The 26,303-nt window shown below is 34.6% G+C and overlaps 1 protein-coding gene across 3 annotated transcripts in view; it reads right to left on the bottom strand.

Annotated features, from left to right (window-relative positions):
- Positions 1 to 2,252: 2,252 nt before the first annotated feature.
- Positions 2,253 to 26,303, bottom strand: part of LOC132749613 (uncharacterized) — a 36,906-nt gene continuing 12,855 nt past the window's right edge. For 2 of the 3 annotated variants that reach the window (XM_060739453.1, XM_060739455.1), the window contains exons 2-4: positions 19,725 to 19,913; positions 12,488 to 12,530; positions 11,169 to 11,558 (exon numbers count right to left, since the gene is read on the bottom strand). In XM_060739453.1, the coding sequence (XP_060595436.1) occupies positions 11,524 to 11,558; positions 12,488 to 12,530; positions 19,725 to 19,913 (267 nt within the window). In that variant the 3' untranslated portion in view covers positions 11,169 to 11,523. Of the gene's footprint in view, positions 9,453 to 11,168; positions 11,559 to 12,487; positions 12,531 to 19,724; positions 19,914 to 26,303 lie in introns of those variants that run through there. The other variant, XM_060739454.1, reaches the window with a different exon arrangement.

Genomic DNA, 26,303 nt, shown 5'->3' with positions numbered 1-26,303 from the left:
CAGAAGGAACATAATATTGTTATTATCATTTCAAAGCGTATTAATGTTTTGCATTTCAAAGATTTAGAAATGCAAGACATGCACGTATTAGTAATATACATGAAGCTCATCACTTAAGTTTTGAATTATTTTAGGCGTTCAAATATAAAAGCATTTTGTTTATGATAACTTATTTAAATCACTTTTAATCCTTAACCTATTCACCGGTATGGAATCAGGCCAGTGTGCACATCCGTCCTGTCTGACACGGTTCCGTATACTGTTGGTAGCTAAATTGTTTATAAGTTGTTTTTATCATTATAGAAATGCCTTAAACTTCGAATAGATTGTTTCAAATTCAAAGACTGGCAAACTCAGCATTTTGATGGTTATTCCGTTTCCTGGACTTACCTGTACTGATTTCATATTTATTGGGGTTGGGGGAAACGTGGGCGAAATCTGAGAACTGCTCGAACCTACGACTTAAAGACTAAGAGTCAAACTTTTTAACAAGCAATAATCACAACAAAATAACATGAATATTGCAGACTCGGTTTGAGTATATATTGAACGACTTTTGTACAGAGTTTATGTCTGCAGATGTAGTAAAAAAGTAAGATTTTATTCAGAGGGAAAATGAAAGTGAAATATATATTATTATCATTTTATTTTGTATACTAATGCCAGTGACTAATCAAACAATACTATCATTTCGACCAGCGCGTAATTTTAATTGTAAAGATAGGGGCGCAATTGAGTCCCTTTTGAATTTCACTCACTCAGTGAACAGATCAAATATGTTACAAGGGAGTGAACTCATATAACTATGTTAACCGAACAGTTAATGTAGTAGCCTCCCTTAAAAGCAGAGATATAGAGAAATTTTATAAGCATTTGCGCAGTATTACAAATTCGCACTCTTTCTGACAGATTATATGGCTGTATATAAACGGTTTTTTGCTGTATAACGGCTGCAAATCTCATTAACATCGGCATGTGCACTTCAAGGGCATCCAAGTCCAGATCTTGTACCTGCGGACAAGCTGCCGATGTCCTGACTAAAGCCGATGTCCGTAGCCAACATTCGGTTCAAAGTTCATTTCTTTGGCTAATTCTCTGAAGTAATTTATTACCACTTTTTGCTTCAACATTTACTAATAACGACATCACAAATGACACGAGGTTCTTACTCAAAGCAAGAGCTGTTTTGGGGCCTTAACGGGAAGTTGGACCCTCATAAAGTATAAACTACATATGTATTTGATTGCTTATACCGAGACATATGTCACCTGTCAAAGTCTTCCTAGCTCTTCCACTTCCCTTATTTATTATAAGCGTTTGCAGCGGCGTACCTACCGATTACGCACGGGCTCATCGTACACTCATAATAAGCCGAGGTACGCCCCTGGTTTGTATGAACTTGACGTATTTAAGCCACCGATCGATAGACCGAATCTACAATTCATGACGAACTATATAATCTACATGTGATAATATCATGCTTGCAAATCGCAGAATCATTAATTCGGGCTAAGAAATGAACTATAACTACATGTTCCTGATTTTCAATTTAATCAGAATATTTTGTATCCTTTACACCTGCTTTCATTTTAGTGCTTTACTTAATATTTGTAAACAAAACAAAAATTCAATATTTTTAGAAAGCTTTTGACTACAGAGGAGCTCCTTCAACATTCAGGCTAAGTTACCAGTAACTAGGCCATGCTAAACTGACAGACTGCAGTCTCAGCGGCTTAATGTTGCTATAATTTTGATACTGAAGTACCTAAAACTGCAAATGGAATGTTCCAAATTCAAAAGGAGGCAAGTCCATTACACGAATTCAGAAGAGGAAATATCTTATTTTTTGTTGTATTTGGGAAAAAGTCGGCTAACGCAGGAAAGGGTCATTTGCCGATTTCTTAGCTGGTGGAGGAAGACCTTAGGTAACCTACATGCATTATTTCAGGCACAAATGTGTACCCGAGTGAAACCATTGACGTTTTGTAGTCAGATTGGGTCAATAAAATGGTACAGCTTAATGACAAAAGTTGTGATGCATATATATACATGTAATTAATCCTTATACACGCAAGAAACTAAAAAAAAATTGCCATGTAAGGAAATTTACCAATAAACAACAGTTTACAGCTGTTTGGTATACTGATAGGTGCCATTTAAAACGTAAATGGAACAAACCATTCATTATATAATTTGCACTAAACGAAATATAGGTTTTCAAGAAAGTAATGAAGCACTATTAGCGTTAACTATTTTATTCTGGCAACTGTTTCTTAAAAGAACAATCTATATAACAAAAATACTATATACATGTAACACTTTTATCAACAATCTTGTATCATTTGATAATCAAATACAGCTATTACAAAAGGGGCACACTGTGCCCTATATATAGCTAAAAATATCACATTTTATATATAATAATTAAACATATATAGCTTTATGTAACACTCATGCAGTTAACAGTAAACAAACAGTAATGACTTGTTAACAAACAAGAAAAACACAAAACATTGGTAAACTGAAACAGGTTTTTATTTTGTTTTAAAATTTCTTGAACACAATAATGATACTGTAAGTAAACAACATTTTTTATTGACCATGCCCAAATTAAAGCTATGTTGATTTAGATAAGACATGTTACTGTATTTGTTGTTATAGTTGTTATTTTGATTACTTTATATTGCCAAATACATTTAGAAAAGCATGATTGACACATAGATTTAATATTGTATATCTAATCATAAATACATATCAGAGATCAAAATTTAATAATTATAACAATAAACAAGACCTACTGCCAGACAGGGACCACACTCGACTTTTCTTACTTGTGTGGCCAAATACCTTGAAGAAAGAATATTGCAGTAAAGAATACTCCTAGAAAATATCACCGTCTCAAACAAACTATAATACAAATTTCATATTTAACCTTGATGGTCAAGGTCATTCAAAGGTCTAGGTCAAATTTGAATTAACCATTATTGTCAGTTTTTTTTCATAAGTGTTCTTTTGTCCAATAATGAACAAAATCCATAAAAAGATAACAAAGTTATTTGTCTTGACCTTAACAGTAAAGGTCAATTACGGGTTAAGGTGATAATTCAATATATGTGCTATTTTGTCCATGTATGAATCACATCCATAAATAAAATCACAAGATATGACAATGTTAACAAGTTTCATTAACTAACCTTAATGATCAAGGTCACTTTAAGGTCAAAGTCATATCAGAATAATTTAGTATATTGGTTTGATCATAAGGGTTTCTTTTGTCTGAGTACATATAGGAGGGAATAAATCACAAAGTTGCAAAGATATGACTATTTTAGCTAAATTCAATATTTGACCTTGACAGTCAAGGTCACACATTAAATACTTAACATGTCAGTATTCTTTATAAGAGATCTTTTTTTCATGAGTATACATCATAAACGTAAATAAACAACAAAACTATTGTTACTTAACATGAAGTGTCAAGATCAAATCAAGTTTAATTAAATTGTGCCACAGTAATCTATGGGACAAGACATATTTTGTAATTACCATGTTAAGCCAATTATAGCAAAATAACTTTGAAATTACAATAATATGACATTCAAGGTCAATGTCATTATGAGTCAATGTCAAATCAGTTTGGTCTTTTTTTAAACATTGTCTTCTAGATGTGCAAAAGTATGGAGACATTTTATAAATAACAAAGTAATAACCATTTACTGAAAAAATCAAGCAAAATTCAATAATTCGACTTTTAAGGTCAAAGTCATTGAAGAGTGAAGGTCAAATAGGTCTAAATAAAAGTCTTTTCCTAAGGATTGCTTTGTCCAATTTTGAAGACAATCCATTCATAAACAAGAAATGTCAAACTTAATTTTGTTATAGAAACTTGCCATAAATGGGTATATGGAAGTCTTCAATTATTGAAAAAAGAAACATAATTAAGACTTTGTGATAAATAGTTTTCAAGATAATGAGCTGAAACCAGTCTGACAATTAAGGCCCCTGTGACCTTGACCTTTGAACTAGTAAACCAAAATCAATAGGGGCCGTCTACTAGCTATGACCAATCAATATTAGAAATATGAAGACTTTGTGATAAATAGCTTTCAAGATAATGAGCGGAAACTATTCTACCATTCAAAGACACTGTGACATTGACCTTTGACCTCGTGACTCTAAAATCAATAGGGGTCATCCACTTGTAATGACCAATCAATATGTGAAATATTAAGACTTAGTAACCAAGATAATAAGCAGATATCATACTACCGTTCAAGGCCCCTATGACCTTCACCTTTGACCTATTGACCCCAAAATGACCAATCAATTTGTGAAATATGAAGACTTTGTGAAGATCATCAGCGGAAACCATTCTGTCTTTTAAGGCCCTGTGACCTTGACCTTTGACATAGTAACCCCAGAATCTATAAGGGTCATCTACTAGTAATGACCAATCACTATGTGAAATATGAAGACTTTGTGATGAACACTTTTCAAGATAATCAGCAGAAACCATTCTGACAATTCAAGCCCCTGTGATCTTGACCTTTGACCAAGTGACCCAAAATCAATAGGGGTCATTTACTGGTTATGACCAATCACTATGTGAAATATGAACACATTGTGATAAATAGTTTTCAAGATAATCAGCGGAAACCATGTGGTCTACAGAGGAACAGACTGACATTAGCAAAGCAATATACCCACTCTTCTTCCTAGGGGGCATCATAACGCATTTACAGCCAGTTATAGCATAAAAACAGTAAAAATGTTACATTCCATGTCAAGGTCTACATGAAAGTCTTGTCTAAAGGATATTTTGTCCAAGCCTGAAGACTTTCAATTTAAAAATAACAAAGTTATAGATCTGGCCCATTATAGCAAAAATCAAGCAAAATTCAAGTGTTTGACCTTAGAAGGTCAAGGTCATTGTTTCGGATGGCAACATCACAACATGACTGTAGCAATAGCTCTTTTCTTTCTTTAAAAATTCAAGCTAAAATCATGTTAGAAAAAACTCATTAAGTCAAAAATGATAAAACTCATGCATGAAAATATTTATAAATATCTATTATTATAAAATATTGAGAATCATTCTGATATAAATATCTATTGTTATCAAAAATTGAGAATCATTCTGATATAAATATCTATTATTATGAAATATTGAGAATCATTCTGATATATATATCTATTGTTAACACAAATTGAGAATCATTCTGATATAAATATCTAATGTTATCAAAACTTGAGAATCATTCCGATATAAATATCTATTGTTATCAAAAATTGAGAATCATTCTGATATAAATATCTATCATTTTCAAAAATTGAGAATCATTGTGATATAACTAGAACTGTGTCCAAAGGACACGGATGCCCTATATATGGTATATAGTGAAAAAATCAACAAAGGGCCATAATTCTGTTAAATTTAGTCACAGCCAAAATTCCTTTCTTTTAACTACCATCTACACATTAAGGTTGTTCATCAAGCAAAATCTGCCATCCGTTTTAAGAGGAGTTGCGTTCACAAGATTTCGGGACGTACGGACACATGTATGGACGGACGGACAAGTGCAACGGTATATGCTCCCCACTTTGTGGGGGCATAAATATCTATTGTTATCAAAAATTGAGAATCATTCTGATATAAATATCTATCATTATCAAAAATTGAGAATCATTCTGATATATCAAAAATTGAGAATCATTCTGATATAAATATCTATTGTTATCAAAAATTGAGAATCATTCTGATATAAATATCTATTATTATCAAAAATTAAGAATCATTCTGATACAAAAAATATCAATTCAGGAAATGCATCAATAAATCAATGAACATGAATTATTTATATAATATTATAAAAAGGGTCATGCAAAGGAAGGGCAGTACTAAACTATTATAGAATATTACATAACATAAACACGTATACTGGTTTGAAAAAAAACAACAGTTATTTTATGCAAAGTATTTAGATCTGTCAGAGGGTACAGTGTTTTGAAAATAATTTTACAACACGTTTATGTCTGACAAAAAATGGGTAACGTTGTGGCATTTATTACTTGCCATTCACATTAAAGCACTACCATTTATTGTGAACATGAATATAAATGCTTTTTTTTTTGTTGATAATATTGGTACGTCCTTAAATTATAACTATGATTATTCAACAAAAATCTTTTAATAGACAGGGAATTGAAGTAAATAATTTAATTGACATGCAAATGAAATTCAATGATAGAATGTCAGAAAATATACATATATTCATTTGGTTCAAACATACTGATAGATATTTATTCATTTATGATCAATACATAATTAATTAAATATTAATTTACATAATTAATTAAATATTAATTAATCTTTAGATCTGCATCTTACTTAATATAATTAAGAGAAATAATCAGAAATGTTTAAATATTTAAAGCAGCCTGTTGCATCAGATTCATGGCAATTAAGGATGATTTTTTCAGTGTACACATCTACATCACTACTGAATATAATTTGAAGAAATAATTGGAAATTTTGAATATATTCAAATTAGCCTGTCTCAAGGTTAGTGTAATCATTCAAGCTATACAAACTCACCCAAGGAACAATATGAGCCGTGTCACGACAAAACCAACATAATGGGTTTGCGACCAGCATGCATTGACCTTGTTGAGGACGGACGGACTGACCGACAGACGGAAGCGACAAAGCGAATCCATTATAGCCCCCCCCACACATTTTGTGGTGGGGATATAATTACCTTGGTGTATATATTTAAAATATTGACACATCTAAATATTGTTCAGTTCAAAGACTTAACATTACACTGAACAATTTTTACATTTAAAAATATGAATTATCTTATATATATTTTCTGTTGATATATTAACCATTTTTCAATTTTTCTCAATCAGTCAGTGGCTTATTAGCAAATAAATGCCTTGGGTTAATTTTTGTGAGGTGTACTTTGAAACCTATTAAAAAGTTTACCAAATTAGAAAATATTATCAAACTCTGTTCCAGTTATGTTCTGAAATTCTGCACATATATATATATTTCATGTTCTATCATGTCAAAAAATCCCAGTGGAGACCCTAAAAAAACCACCCACAGATGCCCCCACAACTACTGTCACAGGACAATATGACAAGGGGACAGACAAAGGAAATTCTGTATGAATCCCTATACATCCAAGTGGCTGGGCATAAAAATAACATCCATTTTTTCCAATGCTGTCACCTTGAATAAATGCTGACACCTTGAATATTCCCAATATTATGAATTTCAAATCTCAATTTTATATCCTAAAGTATGCTTTAAAGAAAGTCATGAAGTGGTACTGTAGACACTTTTGTGCCAAGATATTTTAAAATCTTTCCATGCATGATAAACTTACAGAGTTACAGTGCAGACCTGAATGTTGTATTAAGACTTGGGACACACAGACAGATGGATGGACGCTTTGGGAGCATAGAAACAATAAATGATAATAAAATACTTATGTTTAGGACTAGAATTATTTCACAAATAAAATTTAACAAGCATGATGCTTTAAACAATAATCAATAATCAATCTAGCAATCAGTCATTAAAAATAATCAACAAATCAACCAATCAATCAATAATACATATTTAAAAATAATCAATCACGTTAATAATTTACACAATCATATAAAAATTATTATAAAAGTATCAATAGTATAGTTATGTATAATCATTTACATGTTAATCAACTGATTTGAAAGACAATTTGGAACATACTAAAGCCTTGAGAATAAAGTGACTCAATTGGAATAAGTATCAACAACAAGAGCAATCAGTGATCACATGTGTTGCCTCATGATGGCCAATTTCATGTTGGGACAAGTTTGTGCCAGATGGACAGACAGTGCACAACTAGACTTGGTACTGATCATTCCTGTAAAGTTTGGATAAAATTGCACCAGTAATTTATGAGGAGTAGTCCAGACAAGCTGGCAACACACAGAAAAAAACACCTTTTTTTATCAAAGGGCCATAACTCAGCCAAAAATCATTCAACCGGAAAACCCATGCAAAATGCACAAGGACTTGAGCTACAGATCAATCCTGTAAAGTTTCATTGAAATTGCATTAGTGGTATAAAAGTAGTAGTCAGGACAAACTTTAAAAATAAAAATTATTAAAGGACCATAACTCTGACAAAAATCATTGAACCGGAAAATGCTGACAATATGCACAAAAAGAGTTGGTACTGATTATTCCTGTAAAGTTTGAATGAAATTGCACCAGTAGTTTATGAGGAGTAGTCAAGACAAGCTTTTGCGTATCTGGCAACACACAGAAAAAAACACCTTTTTATCAAAGGGCCATAACTCCGCCAAAAATCATTCATCCGGAAAACCCATGCAATATGCCCAAGGACTTGAGCTACAGATCAATCCTGTAAAGTTTCATTGAAATTGCATTAGTGGTATAAGAGAAGTAGTCCGAACAAACTTTAAAAATAAAAATTATCAAAGGGCCATAACTCTGACAAAAATCATTGAACCGGAAAATGCTGACAATATGCACACTAGACTTGGTACTGATCATTCCTGTAAAGTTTGGATGAAATTGCACCGGTAGTAGTCTGGACAAGTTTTGTGACGGACGGACAGATGGACGACGGAGAAGTGATCCCTATATGTCGCCACTACTCTGTAGAGGCGACACAAAAACTAGAGCACCACAGTGACATGCAGTGTTAAAACTCATCTTGTTTGGTGCAATAACCAGTCCCCCCCTCCCCTCCCCCCCCACAGAAAAAAAAGTGAAAAAGGGGAACAACGCCAAAAATACAGTATTCTAAGTTTCATGTTGATGATGTATTAAATGTTTGAATGATGGCCTACAGTACAGTACAGTTTTTTTTTCCTCAAAACAGATGTGCAAACAAATCATTATACAGTCTTATGCAAATTATATCATAAACCATAGTGGTTAGAATATGCTAGTAATAGTACTTCATGCCCAATTTAACCTGCAGAAAACTTTAGTGTCCAGCTATTGCCACCTGAGTATAGAGATTACACATGCATGCAGACTTACCAGGCTCTACACTGTCAATTGTCAAGTAACTTTCAATTCCCATCTTGATATCCCCCCAAAAAGTACTTCCTGACCATGCCAAAAAAATAACTGGTTAAGTCCATTTAAGAAATTCAGCAGGTAAGAGGGGGGGGGGGGTTAATACAAATTTTATAAAATGTATACAAAATAGTGATCACAATGAAGCAATATGTTTGAACATTTCAATTTTTACATTGATAACAGATAGTTATCATTAATTGAAAACTGTATATAACTAGTTAACAGCACTCAAATTTGTAAAACAAAGCAAAAGCACCCCATTTAGTGAAAATGTTCATCTTCAAAGTGTTAACATGCTTAACAGTAACTACCATCAATTACACATCCCCATTCCCCGCCTGACCTGAAATTAGAATCTTAATATCAATGTTGAATTTTACTCATGCTATAATTATATACAGTATATTTAAGTTTAATTTTACTCAAGCTTTGATTATAGAGAATTATACTTTTAAAACTAGAACTATCACTAAATGTGATTAATACCCCCACAAGACTGCTTCGGAAATGAGGATGTTACTAGTAACAGAATACCTTGTAAAAGAATTCAAATATAGAGTTATGGTTGTGGGCAATTAAAGATAGTTGAGGTTCTTGTATGTTGCATTTCCTTTCAATGTGGTTGGCCATTGATGAAGTTGAATTGAATTACTCTGTCCAGAGAGACAAAGAAAAGGAACAAAGGGTAATAAGTCTATAAATACTGAAGATGGAGTTATAGTTCTTGTGCACTGCACTTCCTCTTATTATGCTTGCCCATTGTATGAAGTTGTTTTGAATTCCAACCAGTATGTTTTAAGTTATGCTCCGGACAAAGAAAAGTATCAAAGGGCAGTAACTCTGTATTTTGTCAAAATGTAGTTATGGCTCCTGTGCACTGCACTTCCTTTTGACGTCATTGACAACTGTATGAAGTTGTATTTAATTCCAAACAGTAGATTTCAAGTTATGCTCTGGACAAGGAAAAGTAACAAAGGGCAATAACTCTGTAATTAGTCAAGATGGAGTTATGGTTCTTGTGTACTGCACTTCCTCTCAATGTGCTTGACCATTGTATGAAGTTATATTGAATTCCAACCATTAGTCTTCAAGTTATGCACCGGACAAAAAAAAACAATGGAAAAGTTACAAAGGGCAATAACTCTGTAATTAGTCAAGATGGAGTTATGGTTCTTGTGCACTGCACTTCCTCTTATAGTGCTTGACCATTGTATGAAGTTGTTTGTAATTCCAATCAGTAGTTTTCAAGTCATGCTCTGACAAAGGAAAAGTAACAAAGGGCAATATTTCTGTAATTAGTCAAGATGGAGTTATGTTTCTTGTGCACTGCACTTCCTCTAAATGTGCTTGACCATTGTATGAAGTTATAATGAATTGAAACATTTAGTCTTCAAGTTATGGTCCGGACAAAAGAAAGCAATGGAAAAGTAACAAAGGGCAATAACTCTGTAATTACTTTAGATAGAGTTATGGTTCTTGTGCACTGCACTTCTCCTTATTGTGTTTGACAATTGTATAAAGTTGTTTTGAATTCAAACCAGTAGATTTCAAGTTATGCCCCGGACAAGGAAAAGTAACAAAGGGCAATAACTCTGTAATTAGTCAAGATGGAGTTATGTTTCTTGTGCACTGCACTTCCTCTTAATGTGCTTGACCATTGTATGAAGTTATAATGAATTGAAACAATTAGTCTTCAAGTTATGGTCCGGACAAAAGAAAGCAATGGAAAAGTAACAAAGGGCAATAACTCTGTAATAACTTTAGATAGAGTTATGGTTCTTGTGCACTGCAGTTCTCCTTATTGTGTTTGACAATTGTATGAAGTTGTTTTGAATTCCAACCAGTAGATTTCAAGTTATGCCCCGGACAAGGAAAAGTAACAAAGGGCAATAACTCTGTAATTAGTCAAGATAGAGTTATGGTTCTTGTGCACTGCACTTCCTCTCAATGTGCTTGACCATTGTATGTAGTTATATTGAATTCCAACCATTAGTCTTCAAGTTATGCTCCGGACAAGGAAAATGCAACGGACGTCTGGACCGACCAACCAGTACAAACATTTTATATGATGCAACAATTACTCACTTCAATTTTGTCACAGAAAATAAGCTTTCTGTACTTAACAAATTTTTTGGAGACAAACCTATTTCGAAAATGTCAAGTAACATTTGCTGTTAGGTTTATGTCGCACCAACACTGTAATGGTCAATTGGCGACTGTGCAACTTTAAGGCCATGACCCTTCTGTGCATTATTTCCGGCATAGACAAACACCTGTGTAGAACAACCGACATTTCTTCAGCTAGCTGGGTAGCTTTCTCACATGAAATAATCCAGAGGCCCTGGTGGTATTCAAACCCATAGCAGTGACTGTTAATAATTGTATAGACCAAAATATCCTGGTCAGCAGATGTTTCAGAGTACAGTACAAATTGTCAAAACAGGTGTACCTCAAAACCAAAAATATAGTTACTGTAGATAAAAGGAATTTTAAACACATTCGTTTGTATCATGAGTAAAACAATTAAAACTATTTCAAAAAGGACTTTTTACTTTTTAGTTATGGCCAAACAAAAAATTTTCCCTTTATTGTTACACAAAATGGGGATGTTAACTTTATAAAAGAAGATCTTTTAGTAAAAAAACCCCTGCTTTTAAATTTATTCACCCTTTTCCCATCTTTATACTTTAATACCCCCCAACCCTTTTTTTAATTTCAAGGGGATTTCCTTGGTTTGAATACATGTAGCTTCATTTTGAATTCCTCTATTTCCCCCTTCCCAAAAAAAAACATTTGAGCCACGTCACAACAAAACCAACAAAATGGGTTTGTGACTAGCATGGACCCAGACCAGCCTGCGCATCCATGCAGTCTGATCAGGATCCATGCTGTTCGCTTACCAACCCTATTACAAGTCGAGAAACTGGTAGCAAACAACATGGATCCTGATCAGACTGCGCGGATGCACAAGCTGGTCTGGATCCATGCTGGTCGCAAACGCACTATGTTGGTTTTGTCATGACACGGCTCATTTTATTTAATCTGATGCTCTACTTCAATATACATAAAATACATTCTTTACATTGGCGACCAAATAAAAAGTAATGTTGCTTTTATATTCTTCATGTTAAGATTTTAGGCTTGTATACTTATTTTTTTATTTGTTGTCTTTCGAAAATAGAACACAATTTTAGCCACTTTCTCAACAAATTATTATGTCATTTTTAAATTTTAAAGCTATATATAAATGGGCTTCACTGCCACAAATCTATGAAATCTGTCAATTCATCTAAAATCTGCAATTAGAATCTTTAATATGAGCTTAATTTAAGTGTCCAAAATATTTGCAATAAAAGAACTGTCATAATGCACACTTACTTCTAAGACTATAAAAAGATCTTGGCGCCATTGGAATTTGAATCTGAAATAAATAAAAAATATGATGGATACAAATTCTTTTTCTGGGTAACTTAAAAAATAAAACCTTATTTGCTCTAATTTACAATTATTATGCTATAACTTTTCGGCTCATACATGTATGTAATTCTTAACCTGCTGAATTCATTTAATGCATTTACCCTGCTGAAAAAATTCTTTTCAGAGCATTTTTTTCATATACATGTAATTATTTATTTTTGGAAAAAGTGACCTTTCAGGGCATTTTTTCACATAATAATTTTTTTTCATTCAACTTTTTTTAAAGTTATATTAAGTTTTATAGATATATGAGTGTATGTATAGGTTGGAGTGCATATTGGGTGTTCTTCGTAAATAAGAAAGCTAAAAAGGAGCGGAGAATATGCACTCTAACCGGCTTAGTGCTCCGCCCATTTTTTTCCGCCCAACACACTGCGTGACGTCACACGATAGCCTAAATGTGTATAACCATATTTGGAAGAGGTAGCGGTACACATTTTCGGGTCACGTGTTTTGCATAGCTTATTCCCGCATTCTGTCTAGGTAAATCAGACAATATCACAGTGCATATCCATATCGGTACCCTCTGCGAAATATTCTCAAACGGTACCCTCTTTGAACATACACAGGTCATTCTCTGCTAAAAACAAATCAGCGATGGATAACAATGCAGTAAAAATTCATTGTAATAAGAAAAGGAGGTATGACCACGGAACACTAGAATGTTTTATTTATGTGCTGATATGTCATGTGCCCGATTTTCATGTACTGCAACTTCACAATAAGCTACAAAAAGTAGACATGTCTTGCCTCGCCCGTCACCTCGACCTATTTTTCGGGCTGAAATGAACCTGTAGCTTGATTATATATGCAGCATACATGTTTATTATGTTCATATACATATCATATTCGGACAAATGGCAGTATATTGTCAAAAATAAATGTAAAATTAATAAAAACACCCTACTTTCGGTTTTGCAGCGGCACGGGCTGTAATATTTACATAAAAAGTAAGAAATATTACATAGGCCTACATACTTTGTTGGAATAAGTGAACTTTTTATTTGGAAATTATGAAATGATACTGGTTCCGTAAGTAATAAAACATTTTTACTGTTATTTTGCCTGTTATCATTTCAATGAACCTCTTTTTTTAATTTTATGCCGTAGTGACGATATACATGTGCGTGTACGGAAAAACATGATGCATAAATATTGATTAGTAGGAGTAAACTTCAAGATCTCTGCACATGCATATATTTCACTTTAGCGCTCTTCGAAACTTAGCTCCGCCCACTTGCGTTTTATAATATAAAACGTCCAGTTTATATAAAATCTGTTCTACAGTCAACTATCGTTATCTCGACATCGCTTTTCTCGATATTTCGTTATCTCGATGAAATTTTGAAAGTCCCGATTTTCTTCCGTCTTTATCTATATTGGAAATATTTGTTTATCTCGATATTTCTATTTCGATATTTTCAGTATCTCGATGTAAAATTTCAGCCCCAACAGTTATTTCCACACTATTATCCTTTGTTTATCTCGACTTCGTCTGTTCCCTTCAGACGTGTGAAAAACACAATCTAGACGATAATTGCTCAATTAATAGCGTGTGTCATAATGACGATTATGTTTGTAACAAGTTTAGCTGTTTTTATAAAAGTTAATCTATTTAGCGTGTTGATTGACTTATGTCCACAATGAGTGAATTTTACATTCTTTTTAAATATTCGAACACTGTATCAATTTATTATGACTTTAAATGTAAATGAAAAAGTGAAAGTATAGAAACGCTATCGTTGCAATATTGTTTCACAACATCACCACCAAATCAATCAGCGGTGGAACAATCTCGAGAAAGACCCGATAAATAACCCGGGAGGATATCCGGATCAACCATATCCGATATCCGATTCACTATATTGGTGTATTACTGAGTAAACCTCACTATAGGTTTTTATCACAGACACCCGTATTTCCGCTGGTAAACATCCGCTTATGTTACTTTGTTAAATATTGACTAGGCCTATGAAAACAAGACATGGGGATATTATAGTTTATTTGACATAAGGTATGCACATGTCTTTTGTAAAAATCAGTTTCGCCTTGTTCTAACCCTAATATGTTTATCTCGACATTTCGTTATCTCGATATTTTTTGGACGGTCCCAATGACTTCGAGATAACGAGAGTCGACTGTATTAAGATTTGAAACCTGAAAATTTGAAAAATCCTCGTCGGTGATTGGCTTAAAAAAATTGGCGAGCACTAAATGCTGTTTGACAAATATACAATTTATTTGAATTAATTAATATAAGGTGTTTGGAATTTCACACCCAGTGTCTCTGGTCTGGCCATTCCTACAGTAATTCTTAATGCTTAGGTTAGGCATTAGCCATTCAATAATGTTTTTAGTAATTAAGGTAAATTGCAGTAGAAGACATTTTTAGAGTTACAACATGTGACGTTTCTACTAATGTACCTCTGACACTAAGGGTACACTGGGCTTTTCCCGGGTAATTTGGGGGAAAATCCCTTGACTCAAATTGGGAAAAAATATGCAGCATTTTGTTAAATTTAAAAATTTAAAAATGTTGAAAAACAACCTTATACATGGCTTTTTAGTTTATTTATATATATACATGATATATGTATTATCATATAAAGCCTGTCACAACTTTAAAGAAAAATATCTAAATAGTTCAATCTAAATTCTAAACTGTTCAAAAATGTTGATTTAATTGGCATCAGTTGAGAATATTATATTGAAATTTGGGTAAATAAAGAGCTATTCTTGATTGGGAATGGGCCTTATATCGGCCCCTTGTGATAGGACAAAAATTCTAAAGGGCACAGTCTTGAAACATGTATAAAAAGCTGGCCAGGCAGCAGTGGTTAGGTTTAAGCCTATGATTCATTCATAAATTTTGAAATTACTTGATGAATTCTTTTGCAGGGCTTAAGCTTAAGAGAACATGTTGCTTAAAATTAGGCTTTACTGCTGCCATAATCTGCTTATAACATGTATGTTCACCAAAGATTTTTAAGAATGTACAAATATTTTAAAGACTCATAATTTAATCAGGTTGAAGAAAAACACATTCATTTTACACATTTTATGTCAAAAGTCAAAAGTCAATATTTACAAAAATACTCATCAAAATCCTTTCAGTTTGGTGTCAAAATCATTGGAAAGGATAAAACAATGGTCAATATAACACTTTTGATGTAAATTCAAATATTGATTAATGTATTTTAATGCAAGATCATAAATATAAATCTTGCTTTTACAGAAACAGTGATTTTCGAGATGGTGCCAACAAAACATTCAATGCATCGGAGTGAATCATTATAAATTGCACCTCTAGTCTTGTTGTGGTTCTTAAATGCCACATTTTAAAAGGGAGGTACTATTAAGTAGCAATCATATATAGGTATAATTTTTAAAAAATCAACCAGAAAAATCTGTATAGTTTCATTGAAATTCCACATGCATGAAAGTTGGTGGTGGTGGTGGTTAGGGCTGCAACGATACACCAAATGTTCGATTCGATTTCGATTTTAGACACTTCGATTCGATTTTTTTCGATTCGATACATTTTTTATTACTAATTTATCTTTGGTATATAATTCTGCTTGTCTGTTCCAAAAGTGAGTGGCCTTCAACCTAGTGCTTTGCTTTTCTGTTGTAATATAACTATTATATAAACTTATTTGACTTAATAATTGTGTTTATGAGAATAAAAAGCTCTTGTCTATTTGGAAAATAATTTTAATCAGGCAAATAATCATTAATCTCAGTAACATGACTATCACAGATACCTTCTGCTGACTACTGACTAGAAATTTAACAAAGTATGTAAATTGTAAAGTAAATGATAATGAACAAAGTTTCACAAGGTTGTCAGAACTGATATTCAGATATTCTGTTTATAATTCCCATAATATGTAAAATGAATATTCAGAAATTCTGTTTATAAATTAATTCCCATAATATGTAAAATGAATAATCAATCGTAATGCCAGTGTTGTCACACAATACTTCTTAGTCTAGTAAACAATACAGAAAAAATGAAATTCATGAAATAATCACTTTTTTTCACACTTGACTAAAGAAATAATCATCAATCCCAAATATGCCTACTTACTGTAGTACTAATCAAACTTATTTTAAGAAGGCCAGGACACGGATAAAGCTTACAAAACAAGTCCACATCCATGATCGTGTTCGTGTTTTCGTTTCATATGTTGCATTAAATTAGACGTACTGCAGGACTTTGGATATGACACGTCCGTAAAGCATATTTTGCAAGTAGCTTTATCCGTGTCCTGGCCTTCCCGAAACCCAAAATGTTCCCAAACTTTTTTGATTTTAATTTTTTAGGAAGATTTTTTAATTTTATTTTATCAACATTGATGTTGGTAGCCATTTATACTTGTTTGCCGAAAATAAAACATTACGCGCCCACTGATTGGATGACCGAGTTTTAACTGGCCAATCCTATGTAACGTGATGAAGCGTGAAGGGAAAGACTAAAACTCTCACTTTTTTCCATGTTTATTTGTGGGTGTGGAATCGAATCGAAAATGTTACAGTTGGTATCGGGAATCGAATCGGCGCTCATAAAACCGGTTTTCGATGCATCGAAAGGTATCGTTGCACCTCTAGTGGTGGTGTTGATTGTTTTCACTCCGGATCATTGCAATAAGCAACATTGAATTCAGCAGAGCACAGTTCAACCACCGCATCGTTCCTGGGCAGGCTGTCAATCAGTTTACCAGTACTAGTTGCCTTCACTTTCGCAAGGAACTGAACTTCTCTACATACCAGAGCAGAGGTATAATGCGGATGACCGTAGAAAAGATTTCATGATCAATCCCAACAAAAGTGACCTGTGCTGTCCGGGAATCGAACCAAGGTCGCTCGATTCACAGTCCAACGCTCTACCTATTGATTTAACCGGGGGGGGCTGCATGAAAGTCAGACAGAATTTTTTTATTTATAGGTCTTGGTGTGAAGCAGAACATGCTGGCAAATTATATTCACAACTACAGATGGTTCTGATCACTCCTGTGATTTTATTTTCATTGAAAACTGGTCAGCCAAACAGGACAAGATGAATGCAGACAGGCAAAAACAACAGCTCTCCCAAAATAATTCCAAAACCTTAATTACGAAAGGGCGTTAGTACGGTGTTATTTTGGTAGATTTTTAATGAATTTTTTTATTCTATTGATATTTTTCATTGCAATGTAATTTTCCCAATTTTTGTAAAAAAAATTCTAATGATCGGGTCATTAAGACCCTAAAGAGGAAACAAGAGCGATCAGTAATCACATGTGTCACCTCATGATGGCCAATTTCATGTTGGGACAAATTTTGTGACAGACAGACAGACAGACGGACAGTGCACAACAAGACTTGGTACTGATCATTCCTGTAAAGTTTGGATAAAATTGCACCAGTAGTTTATGAGGAGTAGTCCAGACAAGCTTTTGCGTATCTGGCAACACACAGAAAAAAAGACCTTTTTATCAAAGGGCCATAACTCGGCCAAATATCATTCAACCGGAAAACCCGTGCAATATGCGCAAGGACTTGAGCTACAGATCAATCCTGTAAAGTTTCATTGAAATTGCATTAGTGGTATAAGAGAAGTAGTTCGGACAAACTTTAAAAATAAAAATTATTAAAGGGCCATAACTCTGACAAAAATCATTGAACCGGAAAATGCTGACAATATGCACAACTAGACTTGGTACTGATCATTCCTGTAAAGTTTGGATGAAATTGCACCAGTAGTTTATGAGGAGTAGTTCGGACAAGCTTTTGTGTATCTGGCAACACACAGAAAAAAACTCCTTTTTGTCAAAGGGCCATAACTCGGCCAAAAATCATTTAACCGAAAAACCCGTGCAATATGCGCAAGGACTTGAGCTATGGATCAATCCTGTAAAGTTTCATTGAAATTGCATTAGTGGTATAAGAGAAGTAGTCCGGACAAACTTAAAAATTATTAAAGGGCCATAACAATGACAAAAATCACTGAACCAGAAAATGCTGACAATATGCACAAATAGACTTGGTACTGATCATTCCTGTAAAGTTTGGATGAAATTGCACCAGTAGTTTATGAGCAGTAGTCCGGACAAGTTTTGTGATGGACGGACGGACGGACAGACAGATAGACGGACGGACAGATGACGGAGAAGTGATCCCTATATGTCGCCACTACTCCGTAGAGGCGACATTAAAAGACCTTGAACCTTGTCATTTACTATATGGATGTGCATGCTAGCCTGTCTGCATGGTTACAATGCTATCATCACTCCCAATTTCAGAAAGTTAATGAGTAAGGTCTTCACTAATTTATAACCTAAGGCCATATAGTCAGCCATGACCTACAACTATCTCCCTGCATTATAAGACTTATATATATGCAAAACTTAAGAAATGATCTTTAATAACAGCCTTAATCAATACATGTAGTCAAAAACATGTACTAAGTTCTGATGTAGTTCTTGCATAAGCAAGATTTTATAACAAAACGAGCGATCAGTGATCACATGTGTCACCTCATGATGGCCAATTTCATGTTAAAACAAGTTTTGTGACTGAGAAGTGATCGGGTAGTGGCGACATAAACTCCTGTAAAGTTAGGATGAAATTGTCCCAGTAGTTTATGAGGAGTAGTCTGGACAAGCTTTTGTGTATCTGGCAACACACAGAAAAAAAAAACTTTTTATCAAAGGGCCATAACTCGGCCAAATATCATTCAACCGGAAAACCCGTGCAATATGCGCAAGGACTTGAGCTACAGATCAATCCTGTAAAGTTTCATTGAAATTGCATTAGTGGTATAAGAGAAGTAGTTCGGACAAACTTTAAAGATGAAAATTATTAAAGGGCCATAACTCTTACAAAATTCATTGAACCGGAATTTGCTGACAATATGCACAAATAGACTTGGTACTGATCATTCCTGTAAAGTTTGGATGAAATTGCACCAGTAGTTTGTGAGAAGTAGTCCGGACAAGTTTGTGACGGACGGACAGACGGACGGACAGACGACTGAGAAGTGATCCCTATATGTCGCTGTAGAGGCGACACAATAAAATGCTTGAGAAAGAAACTGTAAATGCATAGACTTTTATCACAAAATAGGTAAAACACTATCCTGTAAAAGGGGACTTACTTTTATTCTTTTATTTCTAAGCCTAATGACATCTTTAGATCTTCCAACGGTTGAGTCACTCGGACTGTCTTCAGTGAGATCAATACATGTATAATTCTCTGACTCCGTAACCGCCTTTTTTGTACAATTAAATGATGAAGTTGCACTACTTTGTTCAACCTGTGGAGGGCGAAACTTCAGGTCTATTTCCTGATTGTAAAATAGAATATAAAAATAAGGTAATCTTACTGTACTGCTTTCCTGTCAAAATATAGACCCTTTCATTTAAGTGATAACAGTCAGGGAAGAGTTACTTCCCTTACCGGATGTGACGTAAATGGGGGATAAAACTATGCAGGCCGCATAGAATGTTTGCTTATTGAAAAGTAGGGCTGGGAACGAATAAGGAATTCGATGTTCGAATATTCGTTTTCCATATTCGAATATATTCGAATATTCGTTTTTACAACATTTGTTCCAATATTTCTCTTTGACGTATACGTATCCGAAATTGATTGCGTCGAATACTATACTACTTTAAAATGCTTGGAATAATCGGCGATTAAAAAGACCTTTATTGCTATGTCAAAGTTTTTTTTAATTTATATATTGTAAATCGAGATATATGTTTACTTTTGAAATAAATTCATAATTTGATTGCCTTTTGTTCAGTAAACCCGACCGCTGTCTTATTAAAGGGAGGTAACTCACGTGACTTGACTGACAGTAATATGAATCATCGTAGCCATTTATCCCCAAAGACACATAATGATATTGAAACTTAACTAGTCTTGTATTAAATATTTTTTATTTATAATTTTAGATAAAGTTTAAAATATTCTCAAGATAAGTTTAGCTATAACGAGGTAAATATCACACGGAGTCTAATGTCTACGGAATAAATATATTCTGACAGAATTTAGACACTTCATATGCTTTCATAACGCACCGAATAATGCGTGCCAATTTATTCTTATTCACAAAATTTAAGACAATTATTGATTAATCGGAAAGATTTTAACACAGAAAACAATAAATAAGATAATTAAATCGGAAAAATAAAATCGGAAAAATTTACATTATAAACTGTTCAACAGGTAAATTGCAAACTGTGAAACGGGTGCCCTTGTGATCAACTATACCCCAAAGTTTTCACAGTTAATTGGCGATAATTGTTGACACGCGTCATACAAACATTTGAACACCTGGTGAAGGAAAGGGCAAAGGTTTAATTTACGATCTGAATTGAAATTTGAATGTAATGACAAAAAATGAAACATTTCTCCTTTTTTTTTCGAATATTCGTATTCGTTTTTCAATGTTCGAATATTCGGTAGTGTTTCGAATATTCGAATATAATTCCCGGCCCTATTGAAAAGTTAAATGCATTAATACTGATCGTTCAATTATGATTATAACATGTAAAAATGGGTCAAAGACAGAAAAGGCCGGGTTGCATATGTATACAAAATATCATGAGGCTGTGATGTTACTTAAATTTTTTCTACCACTGTCTTGACCATTGATGTTGAAAATTTAACTTAGTTGGTAAACCGAAAAAGAATGAGCATCAGACCTGAAATGGAATCCCACAATATGGGACCACATGTCAATGCTGTGAACCACATATCAAGAAGCTGTGGTAAGTAGTTGCTGACAAAAACTGTTATGAAAATTTCCTACAATCTATTGATCATTAATTATGTCAAAATTTAACTAAGTCGGCAAACAGGAAGTGGATGAGCAACAGACCTGAAATCAAATCCCACTGTATGGGACCATGTGATAATGCTGTATATCAAATATCAAAAGGCTGTGAAAAGTAGTTGCCAAGAAAACTGTTACGAAAATTTCCTACCATTGACCATAAATGTAGAAAATTTAACTAAGTCGGCAAACAGGAAGTGGATGAGCGACAGACCTGAAATCGAATCCCACATATGAGACCATGTGTTGATGCTGTATACAAACTATCAAAAGGCTATGATAAGTAGTTGCTGAGAAAACTGTTACAGAAATTTCTTACTATTGACCATTAATGTTGAAAATTTAACTAAGTCGGCAAACAGGAAGTGGATGAGCGAGAGACCTGAAATCGAATCCATCAGTATGGAACCATATGTTAATGCTGTATGCCAAATATCAAGAGGCTGTGATAAGTAGTTGCTGAGAAAACTGTTACGAAAATTTCCTTCCATTGAGCATTAATGTAGAAAATTTAACTAAGTCGGCAAACAGGAAGTTTTTTTGAAGGACAGACCTGAAATCGAATCCCACAGTATGGGACTATGTGTTGATGCTGTATACCAAATATCAAGAGGCTGTGATAAGTAGCTGCTGAGAAAACTGTTAGGAAATTTCCTACCATTGACCATTAATGTTGAAAATTTAACTAGGTCGGCAAACAGGAAGTAGATTAGCAACAGACCTGAAATCAAATCCCACAGTATGGGACCATGTGTTGATGCTGTATACCAAATATCAAAAGGCTGTGATAAGTAGTTGCTGAGAAAACTGTTACGAAAATTTCCTACTATGGACCATTAATGCTGAAAATTTAACTAGGTCGGCAAACAGGAAGTAGATTAGCAACAGACCTGATATCGAATCCCACAGTATGGGACCATGTGTTGATGCTGTATACCAAATATCAAAAGGCTGTGATAAGTAGTTGCTGAGAAAACTGTTACAAAAGTTTTTCCCCCGCCCGCCCGCCGCCCAACATTCACCATACTATAACCCGGGTTTGCACCAGTGCAACCCGACCAAAAAACCAGGGCTTTTATTTGAACAAACTTGGTAGACACCCATTAAAAGATGTTTCATGCTAAACATCTAAGGTCTAGCTCGTTGGATTTTTTAAAAGAAAATTTTTTAATGTTTTTTCTGTACACATATATTTAAAAATAATGACACCCCTGGGGCAGGGCCAGTTTTGACCCCAGGGCTTTTATTTGAACAATTTTTGTAGACACTTACTAGAAGATGTTTCATGCTAAATATTTACACTCTAGCTATTCGGGTTTTTTTCGAAAAAGATTTTTAATATACACATATAAGGCAAATCAATGTCCCAAAGGGCGGGGCCAATTTTGACCCCAGGGCTCTTATTTGAACAAACTATATAGACATACATTAGAACATGTTTCATGCCAAATATCTAAGCTGTAGCTCTTTGGGTTTTTTAGAATTTAGAAGAAGATATTTAAAGTTTTTTCTTTTGGTTGCCATGGCAACCAGAGTTCTGCATGGAATTAAATTCTTTGAACAATTTTCAAAGGTGACCATTAAAGGAACATTCCTGTGAAGTTTGGTTGCAATTGGCCATGTGATTTAGGAGGAGTCCGAGATGTTGTTTAAAAAGTTTGATGCCTTTTTTTGATGGACGCACAACGCACGACGGACGCAGAGTGATGACAAAAGCTCACCCTTGAGCACTTTGTGCTCAGGTGAGCTAAAAACAAAGAATTGAAACTAACCTCCATGCCAAATATGAAGACTGTGGGTCAAAGGAATCTTAAGTTATTGGGCGGACAAGCTTTTTGAAGTCAAGACCCCTGTGACCTTGACCTTCAGGGTTCCCACTCTTAGATATTTTGAAAATTTAAGGACTTTTCCAGGACTTATCAAGGACCTTTTTTGATTTTTTAAGGACTTTTTAGAAGATAAAATTTCAAGCTATTTGATTTTTTTTGTCCTTTGAATATGTTCATGGTACTGTTTAGCAACACCAATATAATAAATATAGTTCGTGACATAAATCTAACTCTATCTAAGAAATACATTCAGTGTCTATAAATAATGAAATGTACTTTGTTTTGTACAACTGTTTTTGCAGGTTGTGTGCCATTTTCATGTAATTTTGCTGTTTTTAATGCTTTCAAGGGATCACTTTTTGACCAGATATTCATAGTACTTATTAAATAAGTTACCACACATTTGACCTCAGTCCACTTAAAGGCTTCAAAGAATGGCAAAAGCATGTCACACTGAAGGGTATAATTATGAAAACTGCCTGCAGGTGATTTGACATTCAAAATTTCACAACTTTCATGTTTAAATGTTGTATTCTGCTTAAGTCAGTGCTACAGGAGGGGGGCGGTGTTCAAAAATGTATATTTGGGTATGTTTGATTACGTCTTAGTGAAATTGTATATTGTATTCATGATTAAAACACAATTTTATTAGTACAACACATTATTTTTAGTATATATTGGCTATACTTAGGTATTTTGTGCTACCCGTGTGGCCAATTGGCTGTGCAGTCTGCCTTTACAATAGTTCATGTATGTAAATGTAATACTATTGTTAATTTTATATTGATATACCTTTGGCTTTTAGCATGGTTGTGAGCAATTAGGATAAAAAACATTGCCCAAGGAAACAACCATACCTGTGAGCTTTCATCTTTTTCATGTGCTTTGAGCACAGGCCAATCAAGCAAACTTGAGGTCGATTTGTGACTGTCTTATAAGATTTTCCAAACAAAACCGCCATACTAACCAGAAAATAAATGTTAAATCTCATAAATGTCAAAATTGGCCTCTTAAAACACTTGTAAATCGAAAAAAATCATCAACATTCAAGATGCGGAAATCAATATATACTGTGCTAAGACCGCCATTTTGGTTGTTTGATTTACCGCCCCTTTTCCAGACTAATTCCCGTACCTTCCCGGACTTTTTTCTGTATCAACACTAATTCCCGGACTTTTCAAGGCCGGGAGCTAGTGTTTTCAAATTCACGGACATTTCCCGTTTTCCCGGACAGCGTGGGAACCCTGGACCTTTGACCTGGTGACCTCAAAATCAATAGGGGTCATCTACTTATCATGACTAGCCTCCATGCCAAATATGAAGACTGTGGGTCAAAGGAATCTTAAGTTATTGGGTGGACAAGCTTTTTGAAGTCAAGGCCACTGTGACCTTGACCTTTGACCTGAAAATCAATAGGGGTCATTTACTAATCATGACAAACCTCCATGCCAAACATGAAGACTGTGGGTCAAAGGAATCTTAAGTTATTGGGCGGACAAGCTTTTTGAAGTGAAGGCCCCTGTTACCTTGACCTTTGACCTGGTGACCTCAAAGTCAATAGGGGTCATCTACTTATCATGACTAGCCTCCATGCCAAACATGAAGACTGTGGGTCAAAGGAATCTTAAGTTATTGGGCTAACAAGCTTTTTGAAGTCAAGGCCCCTGTGACCTTGACCTTTGACCTGGTGACCTCAAAGTCAATAGGGGTCATCTACTTATCATGACTAGCCTCCATGCCAAATATGAAGACTGGGTCAAAGGAATCTTAAGTTATTGGGCGGACAAGCTTTTTGAATTGAAAGCCCCTGCGACCTTGACCTTTGACCTGGTGACCTCAAAATCAATAGGGGTCATCTACTAATCATGACTAACCCCCATGCCAAATATGACGACTGTAGGTCAAAGGAATTTTAAGTTATTTAAGGCCCCTGTGACCTTGACCTTTGACCTAGTGACCTCAAAATCAATAGGGGTCATTTACTAATCATGACAAACCTCCATGCCAAAAATGAAGACTGTGGGTCAAAGGAATCTTAAGTTATTGGGCGGACAAGCTTTTTGAAGTGAAGGCCCCTGTTACCTTGACCTTTGACCTGGTGACCTCAAAATCAATAGGGGTCATTTACTAATCATGACAAACCTCCATGCCAAACATGAAGACTGTGGGTCAAAGGAATCTTAAGTTATTGGGCGGACAAGCTTTTTGAAGTGAAGGCCCCTGTTACCTTGACCTTTGACCTCAAAGTCAATAGGGGTCATCTACTAATCATGACTTACCTCCATGCCAAACATGAAGACTGTGGGTCAAAGGAATCTTAAGTTATTGGGCTAACAAGCTTTTTGAAGTCAAGGCCCCTGTGACCTTGACCTTTGACCTGGTGACCTCAAAGTCAATAGGGGTCATCTACTTATCATGACTAGCCTCCATGCCAAACATGAAGACTGTGGGTCAAAGGAATCTTAAGTTATTGGGCTAACAAGCTTTTTGAAGTCAAGGCCCCTGTGACCTTGACCTTTGACCTCAAAGTCAATAGGGGTCATCTACTTATCATGACTAGCCTCCATGCCAAATATGAAGACTGTGGGTCAAAGGAATCTTAAGTTATTGGGCGGACAAGCTTTTTGAATTGAAAGCCCCTGTGACCTTGACCTTTGACCTGGTGACCTCAAAATCAAAAGGGGTCATCTACTAATCATGACTAACCTCCATGCCAAATATGACGACTGTAGGTCAAAGGAATTTTAAGTTATTTAAGGCCCCTGTGACCTTGACCTTTGACCTAGTGACCTCAAAATCAATAGGGGTCATTTACTAATTATGACTAACCTCCATGCCAAATATGAAGACTAAGGGTCAAAGGAATCTTAAGTTATTGGGCGGACAAGAAAAAACCGACGGACAGCTGGACGGACGGCCGGACGGACGAGCTGATTCCAGTATACCCCCCTTACAACTTTGTTGTGCGGGGGTATAATAATCAACATTCTTTTTGTATAAATTATATCATTTAAGAATGTATAAGCATGATACTGACAATTCTTATAGAGGGGCAGTCTTTTTT

Source organism: Ruditapes philippinarum, unplaced genomic scaffold (assembly GCF_026571515.1).
Source record: "Ruditapes philippinarum isolate M1 unplaced genomic scaffold, ASM2657151v2 ctg4743_1_1_1_1, whole genome shotgun sequence".
NCBI classification, from domain to species: domain Eukaryota; kingdom Metazoa; phylum Mollusca; class Bivalvia; order Venerida; family Veneridae; genus Ruditapes; species Ruditapes philippinarum.
The sequence above is the reverse complement of the archived record's forward strand: the minus strand, read 5'-3'. Positions and strand labels throughout refer to the sequence as shown.